The sequence below is a fragment of the Barbus barbus genome, assembly GCF_936440315.1.
Source record: "Barbus barbus genome assembly, chromosome: 12".
Classification (NCBI taxonomy): domain Eukaryota; kingdom Metazoa; phylum Chordata; class Actinopteri; order Cypriniformes; family Cyprinidae; genus Barbus; species Barbus barbus.
In genome coordinates this window covers 3,440,331-3,452,949 of record NC_136740.1, presented here as the reverse complement: position 1 = coordinate 3,452,949, position 12,619 = coordinate 3,440,331, and the positions used below count along the sequence as shown (strand labels likewise).

At 36.5% G+C, this 12,619-nt stretch overlaps 1 protein-coding gene across 1 annotated transcript in view; it reads right to left on the bottom strand.

Moving 5' to 3' along the window:
* Positions 1 to 12,619, bottom strand: part of LOC306877836 (LIM domain-containing protein 1-like) — a 32,242-nt gene that overhangs the window by 9,190 nt on the left and 10,433 nt on the right. Inside the window, exons 3-4 of the mRNA XM_079429822.1 lie at positions 4,115 to 4,182; positions 1,806 to 1,868 (exon numbers count right to left, since the gene is read on the bottom strand). Coding sequence (XP_079285948.1) covers positions 1,806 to 1,868; positions 4,115 to 4,182 — 131 coding nt within the window. The remainder of the gene's footprint in view (positions 1 to 1,805; positions 1,869 to 4,114; positions 4,183 to 12,619) is intronic.

The following is a 12,619-nucleotide window of genomic DNA, read 5'->3' as shown; positions in this document are numbered from 1 at the left end:
AAAATAAATTATATATGAAAATATAATACAGTCATGGCCAAAAAAATTGATCTGAAAATTAATCTGCATTGTTAATCCTTTTGATCTTTTATTTTAAAAATGCACAAAAATCTAACCTTTCATTGGATAAGAAGAATTTAAAATGGAGGGAAATATCATTATGAAATAAATGTTTTTCTCAAATACACGTTGGACAATTATTGGCAGCCCTAGAAAAATATATCTGAAGTATATTCATATTCACAATTTTGAGCACTCCAGGATGATTATGAACATGAAATTATCCAGCCATGGCTTCCTGTTTCACAGAAATATAAACTGGAGGGAAAACAAAGCCCAAATTCCCTTAATCGTCCATCACAATGAGAAAAACCACAGAATATATTTCTGATGTGCAGCAAAAGATAATTGAGCTTCACAAATTAGTGAAGTGGCTTTAAGAAAAGAGCTAGAGCAGTGAAAATTCCCATTTCCACCATCAGGGCAATAATTAAGAATTTCCAATCAACAGAAAATGTTATGAAACTGCCTGGAAGAGGACGTGTGTCTATATCGTCCTAATGCACGCTGAGAAGGAGAGTTTGAGTGGCTAAAGACTCTCCAAGGACCACAGCTGGAGAATTGCAGAAAATAGTTGAGTCTCGGGGTCAGAAAACCCTATACACCTATGTGGGCCTATATTTCTGCTGGAGGTCCTGGACATCTTGTTCAGACACATGGCATCATGCATTCTTTCAAATACCAACAGATAAAAAAATCAACAAGTGACTGACTCAGTTAGAAATCTTATAATGGGTCATGTTTGGATCTTCCAACTGGACAATAATCCAAACACAAACCTCAAAAACAACACAAAAACGGGTCACTGAGCACAAAACCAAGCTTCTGCTGGCCATTCCAGTCCTCTGACCTGAACCCTGTAGAAAATGAGTGAGGTGAACTGAAGAGAAGAAGCACCGTCATGGAGCTGTGAATCTAAAGGATCTGGAGTGATTCTGGATGAAGGAATGGTCTCTGATCTCTTGTCAGGTGTTCTCTAACCTCATCAGGCATTACAGGAGAAGATTTGGAGCTGTTGAACTGGCAAATGGAAGTTTCAAAAAGTATTGAATAAAAGGGAGCCGTTAATTATGGCCAATGTGTATTAGAGAAAAACATTTATTTCATAATGATATTTCCCCCCATTTTAAATTCTTATCCAATGAAAGGTTTGATTTTTGTGATTTTTTTAAATAAAAGATCAGAAGGATTAACAATGCAGATTAATTTTCACAGGCTTCTTTGATCACATTTACCAAGGGTGCCCATATTTTTGGCCATGACTGTATATATATTAGTACATCAACTTCAAATTAAATAAGTTCAAGCTGAACTTTTTTTAGATTTAATTTCATTTAACATTTATTTCAAGTCTTTATGGTTTTAGTGTTAGCTAACGATAATAAACCTGTTGCATGCAAACATGTTTTAAATTGTACTTGCGTTTAAGAAAATACCTGCATGTAATTACATCTTAAAACTAACCACAAAACCAGTCCCTAATCTTAACCGCATCCCACCTCCATAGCAGCAAATGTGTTTTGCAATACAACATAAACACAGTAAGTACATTGTACCTAACAACTAATTTTTGACGCAGGTACATAGGTTAAATCACCTAAAACACAGTAAGACTATTACAGTTAGCCAAATCTATGTAAAGAGCACTGTATAAGGAGCTTTCTAAATTAAACCCAACCAATTCCTTCAAGCTCTGTAGTGTGATCTTGTGACTAATGCAGGGTGTGGAGGTACATCAGACTCACCATGTCCATGATTAAATGTCCACATACATTGCATTTGTCAGCAGACTGCTGGAACCCAGAGTACTATTAAAGACAAGAGTAAAGACAGAGGTAAGCTTTTCAGTCGAATTTTCTGTAATACACACAACATTAACAGCTCAGATATAACAATACATCTAATTTAAGAACCTTAAAATAACACAAACTGTACTGTTTGGTCTGGAATGCTGTTTCACCTCATTTGAAGCACCCTCCCAACTATTCTCCTTGAGGAGATTTGCCATTTATGCACCTACAGTATAAGAGCTGGATGTTTTTAAAAATCTTTTTTTTTTGCACAATACATACATGAAAACTTATTTGCACAAAACATTTAACAGCTGATCCCAAAAGTCTATTTTTCCACTGAAATGAAGTTTTAGGATTCTGAAAATTTTAAAATAAAAAAAAAGCTATTACATTTATTGAAGAGGAAATACACTACGGCTCTATTTGCAGATTTCTAAACAAATTAACTAAGCCAATCCGTGACAATGTAGAAACTATTTTTTTGCTTTCACTGAAGCTCATGATTTTCAAATAGTCCAAGTCGAGTGAATTTTACTCAAATTACTCTGCTGATAATCAATTTCTATTTGTATAAAAAATTTAAATAGAAGGGAGTCACGGGATGTGCTCATGAACCTAGTCGCACTTGAGTAGAGCTCCATATGTTTGGCCCCTTTTTGCGTTTTTTTTGGCGTTTTATTCATTAATACTTTCACTGATGGCATACAATCGGAAACAGCAGGAGTTGTCTCCGTCGGCTTCTCCGATTAAGAAGAAACCCAAGCCAGCAATCTGTGTCTGGTCGGATTGCCTGAAGTTTCCAAAAAGGATTACCCTATGGGCTTTTTGAAAAGATCGCTACCGACGTGGCTCCCGTTCTCTGGCGGGCAAAGAGATTGAAGTGGAGCGAGTGCATGACGTGTACACAAAGCTCTCCTCGCTAAACCACGGGTTTTCATCTTTTAACTGCTGCAGTACATGGACAAAGAGCTCATTCTGTGGGCCGCCAGACTTCATGCCCCGGTGAAAACATCCGACGGAGTGAGCTTCAGCTGGACATTTGCTGTCTAATCGGAGAAGAGATGCTCTAAATGGTTGGGTGACCGTCTCTTTCACTGCTCACTTTAATGTTCACTTCTTAATTCATAGTTACTAGAAGCTTTCATTGTGCATACAGTATTTTTTTTTACTGATTATGATGTTATTTTATGTTTCTAGTTGTATTCCTTCTCTCTCCCTTTTTTTATTTATATTTATTTATTTTTTAATAGACATACTACCTAGTCAATATGTGAGTATGGGGCCAAATGTTGGTGCTACAATAATGTGCAGGTTTTTGTTGACGCCACGGACCATATTAAGGGGAGCTGGCAGATCAAGGTTTGTTCTTGGTTTGATCTGCCATAGTTCATGGCAATGCACTTTTTTATTTCTTTTAATAGTGATGGGAAGGGTGTGGGGGGGGGGGGGGGGGGGGGGTTAATGGTAGACTCGACTGGTTTTATTTTCAAACTTGTATTTTGTCTTATTATGCAGTAATTATGTTCGATACCCATGACTGACCTTAATATTCTGAGTTGTAATAGGCCTAAATGGCCCTCACAAACATACAGGTTTTCTGCATTTTTTGCAAAGAAGAAAGACTGATATAGTGTTAGTTCAAGAAAGAGGAGGATATATACACATGTAATAATAAGTGATATGAAGTGGTATCTCACTCATCTTCGGATACTAAAACCTAATATTGGTGCGGAAGACTTTAAATATGACTATTTTAAACAAAGGTGTGGAGAACAGGAATAGTGGAACAGGAATATTGATGGAACTCTCAACTTCTCGTGTGCATGGATCTAGTGTGGAAACTGTAAGTTTGTGTCATTCAGCGTTTGATGTTTCTGGAATCCATGTGAAAATTCTGAATTTGCACAGTTGTTTTTTGTTTGTTACTGCTGTTTCAGGAAGAACATTTAATAAAAAGTTTTTTTTTTTTTTTAAATAGAAGCCAAAATAACAGCATTTCAGACTGCTGAAGCCTTGAAGTCTTCTTTTAAACAATTAAGTCAAGTTGAGCTAAGGTGAGCTCATAAGATGAACTCCTAATGTGAACTCATAACCAGGTTCATGTTTTGAAACCTGACACCTCATAATGTCTTTAAAGACATGCTTTAGATAAGATGACACATTCTTCTGACATAACCATGAGCTATGGTTGTAAGACATGTCTCAAGGCATGTTGAGACATAACAACCCCATAAAAAAAAGAAGAGGGGAAGACAACATACCAGGAAGTCCTCTTCACAAAAGACTTTCCCACAGACGTAGTAAAAGGCTTTCCCTCTGAGCTTTCGGCCTGCAGGAAACACACAAAGACATTTACCATCAATTCATTATGGGACACTGATAATTAATTAAAATCAAAAAGCAAAATGTTTTAATATAAGTTAGTTTCAGTAATTTTATTTTTTAAATGTCTATATGAAGAGTTAATTTGCAAAAACAACTCCGTTTTTAACCATTTAAAAAAAAAATCCTGTTTTTTCATTATGCATTCCACTTAATCTCAATCAAACAGCATTTTGATTAGGTAAAAATAACAAAAAATACAGCTCACTAACACAAATACATAATAAATATGATTGTGTTATCTGATTTTTCAAATAAACTTCATATTTTTATTAATTTTAGTATATCACTTTAAACTATTTTTTTTTTTTTTTAATGTGAACTAGTTTTAGTTAACTATTATAGCCCCGGGTAATGATGTGCTGATTGGATTTCCTTTAAACGGTTTATTAATTTTTTCCAATAAAAGGACACGAGGCTATCACAGAAGACTGCAGATGTAAACACACTCACTGTCACTTAGCCGTTCTGTTCTCACTTAAACCTTCAGTGGAAACCTCATTAGAAAAATACCTAACAGTGATATAATTGAATCTGATGCATGTTTACAAGTTCGAAAATAAATCAGAGGCTAAACTCAAAGCACATGAGGGAAAGGTTTATTCAATCCAATGAGTAAACGCATTAAGAAAGTGTCAGCACTTTGTGAAACGTGCAGTTCAGACACTGTTTTCCAGCCCATGGTGAGGACTTCCTGCCCCAATTTGGACTGATTTTGGCTTTTTACCTCAACAGACAGACAGACAAACCCTCCCCATTCAGACAGACCCCGTCCCACAGGAAAAGGGAACATTCCGCACATTTTCTGCAGAGGGGGGTTCAGGCAGATGCAGTTAACCCTTATAAGCCAAACCTCAATGAAACCCTTCATGCTGTTGCCATCCAGGCTCAGTGGAACACAGTCACTTCACAGGGCCAATGAGTCTGCTGGCAACAGGAACGTTTACTTTAATGCTGAAACCATCACTGCTCAGCTGCATTTTTCAAATGATGCTTGGCAGAAACGTTTTTTTGTGCTGAGACACTAAAGTGCACAACCGTTCAAACGTTCTGGCCAGTAAGAAGTCTCTTCTGCTCACCAAGGATGCATTTATGCAATCAAAAATAATTGTGAAATATTAATTTAAAATAGATGTCTTCTATTCCAAAACTAGTCACTAATTTTATCCTTTAAAAGTCATCCTTGATAATCAAAATTACATTTAAACATTTTTGGAAATGGAAATAGGGTAAACATGGAAATAGGGTAAACATACCTATTAAGCTCACAAAAATCTACATTGAGACAGTTTTAGTGCACAAGATATTGGTTTCAGTACAAAACGTTATGTTAAAATAAAATATTAAATCTCTCACACAAAAATATTTAATTTTATTTTAAATGACAAAAGCATTTCTATTAAGATATACATCATTAAATTCAAAAAGTCTGGCTGTTCTTAATGGGTACATTTTTGTACCCTTTAAGCACACCCCTGTTCCCATTAAGCTCACATCATGTTTTATTAAAAAGTTCTTGTTCATTTTTTGAAGGTACAAAGTTAATCACACAAAAAAAAAATGCAAGCATAACTTTCATACTGACACCAATATCTTGTGCACTAAAACTGTCTCAGTGTAGATTTTGGTGAGCTTAACAGGTACGTTTACCCTATATTACATCTTGTAAAGAGGCCAAATAGGTGCCCTTTAAATGTTAAAACAGAGGTCTTTAAAATCTCATTTATTTCTGTGATGGCCGTTACTCCAGCCTTAAGTGTCACATGATCCTTCAGAAATCATCCTAATATGCTGATTTGATGCTCAAGAAACATTTCTGATGATTAGCAATGTTGGAAACTATGTTGTGCAACTTCATATATTTTGGGGGATTTTTTTTTCCCCTTCCCAAGACCAACAATTACATTATTAAGCCTGGGCAGCGTGGAAGTCTGCAACAGACAATCGGCAGTATGTGAGAAAATGACAAGACATTCTTCTGGGTTAAAAAGCTCACAGACCAGTCAAAGATCAGTCTGTTGCCAGGAAACAGATGTTAGTCCCAGGGAATGCTGGGAGCTGTGGACCAAAGGACTGAGTTCATCTTTCTCCAGAGAGATGAGAGTACATAGAGACTTTTCACACACTCACTACTCATGAGAGCATGTCTGAGGCTTACGGGGGACTCAAAAACCAGCAAGCACACAAACCCACCAAAAAAACCCACCTCATTTAAAAAATCTGATGTGTTCAAAAAAACTATGATACACTAACAGATTCACTGAACTAGATTTTTGAACGATGGCAGTGCTTTTGGGAACTGAGAGGAATGTGATAACAGATTTATGACTGTCCAGAGAAACTTCTCTACACGTTATTTAACTTCAGCTTTATTCTGCAGAGACAAAAACACAGGATTTCTAAGAAACAATCCATTCTGAATCCAATGGGAGGACACCGGACTAATGAATGGCCATATTTTACTGAACGTGAAGCATATGGATCATTTTGCACCTCAAGAGCTTTAGCTATGCATCTCAATGATGTTCACAAAATGTTAGCAATGCAGACTGGAATTCAACTGGTATTCAGCCGTCTGATTTATCATGTAATTCAGCCACCCACTTGTGTTTAATTTGGTACATACCACATTATGTGTGCTTTAAGCAAATTATCTCTTTAAGAACGTTATGTGAGAAATGGTGTCTTTAAAACATTCCCTCCAAATTCAATTCAAATACAAATGTGTTCTTAAGGATGCTTAAACTTGAAAATACTTGTAAAGGATCTATGTGATCTGTTCTTTCCCCATTGCATTCTGTCAAACAGTCAATAAAAAATGAAATGTTTTGTGTTTTTGTGTCTATACAATAAAAATCAAAGGAGTCCAATGTGGTTTGGACCTCAACATTCTTTTAATATCTTCTGTAATGTTCTGCAAAAAAGTCATATAGGTTGGGAATGACATGAGAGTAAGCAACAGATGACAGAATTTTCCTTTTTTGAGGCAACTAACCCTTTAAGACGAACTTATTCAACTAATTGTTCAGATAAGCAAAGGTGCCATTGCTTTGTTATCTACTGTATTGGCTTTTTAAGGCCACTGTACCTATAAATACATGGGAGGATACAGGATTACCAAGCCACCATACCATCCAATTTCAGCTGAAAAACCTCTGTACAGCGCTTAAATGTCAGGGAATCCCTGGTGGGTCTGATACTGAGCGCATTTGGACTGGGTCACGAACAAAGCTGGCCTCCTAACAGCTCCAGAACAAGGATCTTCTGTCCCTTCACACAAACCACTGCTGCCGGCTCCGCCAAACACCGGGACTTCACAGAGAAGCCACAAAACAAGCCAAATTGAGTTCAAGGAGGCAAATCTTGATTGTCCAGAGGAGATAAAGAGCTTGGGAGTGGTAGAGTCAGTGACTTTTGGGTTACTCTCTATGAGCTTGTGTTCGGTAAAGACATACAAAGACTCATCTGATGTTCAAAGCAGGGAGTTTGAAATGTAAAATACTTGCAGTTAGTGCAGCAGACTATGCCATTTCTAGCACAACTTTCTGAAGTCCATGAAGTGTGTCCAAAAAGAAGCCAGAAATCAAAGCATTTCTTCTCGGCCTGTTGAGATTTTAAGTATTATGGGGGCTTTGCAATGTTTTCCTTCACACTTTCCCTTATATAGGCCATTTGTGTAGTCTATGATGCTATTTCTAAGTCTCTCTGCTTGACGAAGCCATCTGATCTAAACACAGCAAGAGTTCTTCTGTAGGATATAACTGAGAGATCAGTTTGAGCGTAGAAAATTGATCCAGCTCAATCTGCAACATAAAAAACTGTGACTTGAGTGACACGCCAAAACTAGGACACTGTTGAGCTCGCTGACAGTTTGAGTTGTGGACTTACAATCACAGAAGACATCTATACTAGGGATGTGCATCGCCATAATTGAGGGCAATGCGATACGCATATCGATGCACAGCCAATGATACATTAAAAATACATATGAAGCAGCTACTGATGTGATGCAATACCACTATTACGATGCAGTGCGATCCGATTTCAATAAGGCTTAACACAATGTGAATCAATACAATGCAATTGAAAAAAGAAAATATGATGCTATGCAATTCAATATGGTATAGATAGTTGGCATTTCTTTCTTTGGTTCAGACAGACAGCCATGTTAATCTATATTCTATGTGACTCTCAGGACACACCTCGGTCTTGCGATACGTCACAGTCACGTAGCAGCAGTGGCGATGAGAGAACATGCTTTAGAAACAGTTCAGAAAGGAGAAATCAATCTACATAATATACAAATATTGGTCACAAATTGGTCACTTTCTAAATAATAAAAATATAGTGCATCTACTAAAAATTATATATAAATAGTTTACAATGCAAAATATGTTAGAAGCAATGCATCGTGATACAAATGCCAATTTTTTTTAAATTGATGCATTGCATTGCTAACTTTTATGTGGATGCGCCGATGCAAATCAGTGAATCTTACCATCCCTAGTCTATACTGTAGAATAAATCATTTAGAAAGTGTCTTCAGCATCTGGTGGCTAAAACTATGGCCAAATTACAGCCCAACATCTGTTTATGGTTTACTGTATTTTATGGAATATAAGTTGCATTTGTTCTGAAACGTTCTGTGACTTACATAGTGAAATTAACTTCAAGCATTCAAAGCACGCGCACAGCAAACATATTTGAGTTTTTCCCAAATGAAAGAGGAACATGAGCCCAAGTTTATTTGTATTGCATATTTTTTTGCCTCAAATAAATTTGTTTAGGCTTGGCATTTATAAAAAATTAATTTTACACCTACAGTTTTCATTCCTGTTCTGTTCTGAAAATCATAATCTTCTTGAGTATTTTACAGCACTTTTTAAAGTAAAAATAAAATGTTCCTTACAAACCAATGCAAATTATCTGTGCAAAAAAAAAGAAATAAAAATGTCAAATTAACGCTATGCAAATAGTTCTTTATCAGCAACAGTTTGAAGAGAATCTCGAGCAAGTTAATATATTTATAGCAAACAGTTGGAATCACTTTAAAGGCACAGACATTTGCAGGGCTCTATGATTTCTAACATGGACTAAATCGCAGAATTTAGTCATAAAAAATGAATTTAATTAAAAAAAAAAAAAAAAAAAACACAAGAAAAGGTCTTTACAACAACCTGTCAAAATAAAAGTTTGGGTCTTGCATTGCATTGGCCAAGCATTCGAGTCTTCATTTACGTACTGCACTCTGACCCAGCAGATCAAACACCTGTTTCTCTCGTTCCCTCTCTGGCTCCAGCTGACCAAACACATCAGACATTCCTCCATCTGCTCATCGGACCCGTCCTCACTCACACGCTCCCTGCATTTCTCTCCAGCGAGGCAACCGCTCTCTCTTCTATGCGCTGTGCATTCTCACTCTCTTTAGTCTCGTAATCCGTGTAAACAGGTGGAGGTACATGCGGACACGTTTACTGCGCTTATAACAAGACTCTGGACACACACAGAGAACAAAAGAGCCGTTGCGGAGAGCGACGCTGTGGGTCAGAGGCAGCCATGCAGAGGAGAAGCTCAGGAATGCTCATTTTCCTTCAAATAGCGGCCAGTCCCAGGGGCCGGAGCGGAGCTAAATAAAGTGTGAGGAAACAAGACTGGACGAATGCATGGAATGAAGGTTTATCTGAACTTCACCGCAGTGCATGGGCTCCGTTTAGTTTAGTTCAGTCAGACCCACTGCTGTTTCCTGTCAGTCTATTTGCTCCGAACACACACATATACGCCGGAAGCACAAGCTAAATCATTTACAAAACACAGACAAACTGAAATTAAGCCTGATGTCCAACACAGACCTACTGCTCACGTCGACTAACCGGCCAAATACCAGAAGTGGCACATTTCACGGACGAGAATCCATAAAACACATTAGACTATTTTCCAAGGCTGCGTGATATATTAAACCCATTTAAATATCATAATTAAGCATAACTAAATTATATGCGATACAGTTCTAACACAGTATATGTGCTTTAATTATTTCCATGCGTGTAGGTTAAGCACGTGCATCTCACCGCGGCTCCGTTCACAGTAGCTCCAAAAAAACTTATTTACATGTGGAGCGTCTCAAACTCATCTCTGCATGTTTTTGTGAGTTTGGGTTTATCATAACGTTCATCTGGAAAAGCTCAAACCCTCACGATACCCTGAGTTTACACGGTTTGATGTCCACATATTCATTTAATTACAGTGGCTATAGCATTTCTGTCCTAAAGAAATGTCCAAATATTAAAGATTAAGTGGACATTTGAATTAAATGGTGCTTGGTTAATATTAAACAAGGCTTAGATCGCACAGTAATGTGTAAAAACTATCGTGAGGCTGTTGGCGCCCCTGCAGGCCTTTGTTGTGATGCGTTAGCTCTATTGTTTATAATACATTATAGGGCTTTTCACACTTGAAATGGTTAACCCTGGGTCATCCTAAACCCCGGATAAAGGGAACCCTGGGTTATCTGTAATCACGTTTCACACTGCTCATACTATACCTGGGGTTAACGCTCTCGTTTGTATATTTGCGGTGTCACCGTCACTGATTGAACAAACAGCAGGCAACCTGTTTACACGGCTTTTTCCGTGTCTTGCCAGTTATTAAACAAAAAGTCACCGCTTAGGTATTTAGCCGGTTTAAGCCTCATGAGACACACAAAGGCAAGAAAACAAATAATTTTTTTAAAGTGAATAATACAGTCTTCTCATCACTCCAGTTCACACGCTTTCCATCTTTTGACATTTCTTACTTTTCTCTCACCGCCTGCTGTTTACGTGCCTGTCTTGTTACTGGCGTGACACGAGCCTCGCTGCTCAATTTCTGATTGGCTGTTGCCAAGCGTCCAGCAGCAACAAGCAAACACCGCTCAATTTCACACTGAAAAAACACGGCGCAGCAATGCGGTGCTAACCCTGCTCCGGAGCAGGCTTTCATAACCCCAGGGAAAACTAACACCGCTTTCAAATTACAGGTGTGAAACGTTTCTTTACCCGGGGTTAAAAGCGGTGTTTAGAATGACGATAACCCGGGGTTAAGCGCAGTGTGAAAAGCCCTCATGTATTTTAACAGTTTTGTTCCATAAAACCATATGAATTCTTGCTTTTGATACTTTATTTGAACAATTATTGCATCATTGCTATTATAAATGTATTAAGTCATTTTAAAAGCTATTGTTCACTTACATCTATTTTTATTACCACAAAAAATATTAATTATAATTATAGGGCCCTATGAAATCCGTTTTATTTCCAAATTCAGATTGTTCCATTTTAATTTTTCTATACTCCGTTTTAATGGTTAAATTACATTTTACAGTCTAATTAATTGAGTTTTACAGTTTTATCTTTACCAAATTCTGTTTTCCATTATTTTCTGGATTCCATTAATTATTGCATTAAATTATAATAATCAAAAGCATCTCCAATTAATTGATTTTATATTTTAAAAAAGTATTTTTTTTTTCTTTTCTTTTTTTTTTCAGAAATACTGCACATTTGCATTTTTCATCTAAATAAATTCCGGTAAATATTATTTCTGGTAAATGCTCCTTTAAAAAGTGTTTTTTGATTATAATAGTAGTATTATTAGACTAGAACACGTGAATATGTGGTCTGTCTTACACTATAATATTGAACTTTGATTTCAGTGATTTGGATTATGACATGGACACGTGCTTCTTGCACTGTTGCACTTTACTTTTGCTTTAAAAAAAAGGATTTCGTCTAAATTTGGATTTCATTTGGTTTAATAATATATTCTCAAGTAAAATTGATGATTTTTTGCGTGGGAAATTAATCGTTTAGATTAATCGATAAATCCATAGATTAATAGAAATAGTCGTTAGTAGCAACTCTAGTTTAAAATAAACCATAAAATAAAACAAATAGTCACTGCTGTCAAGTATGAATGAATGTTTGAATGAACTCAATACATAGTAATGAACAGCAATATTTACCTACACTAACATTCAAAAGCTTGGGGTCAATGCTGTTCTTTTGAACGGTTTCCACAAACAATAATCAGCAGCACAACTGTTTTCATCATTAATAATATTCAGAAATGTTTCTTGAGCAGTAAATCAGCATTAGAGTGATTTCTGAAGATCATGTGACACTGAAGACTGGAGTAATGATGCTGGAAATACAGCTGCAGATCACAGAAATAAATTATATTTTAACATTCAAATATAAATATATAAATCAGTTACTTTAAATTGTAATAATATTTCACAATATTACTGTTTTACTGTATTTTTGATCAAATAAATGCAGCCTTGGTGAGAAGAGACTTCTTTTAAAAGCATTAAAATATATATATATATGTGCAGTCAGTGGAGAGAC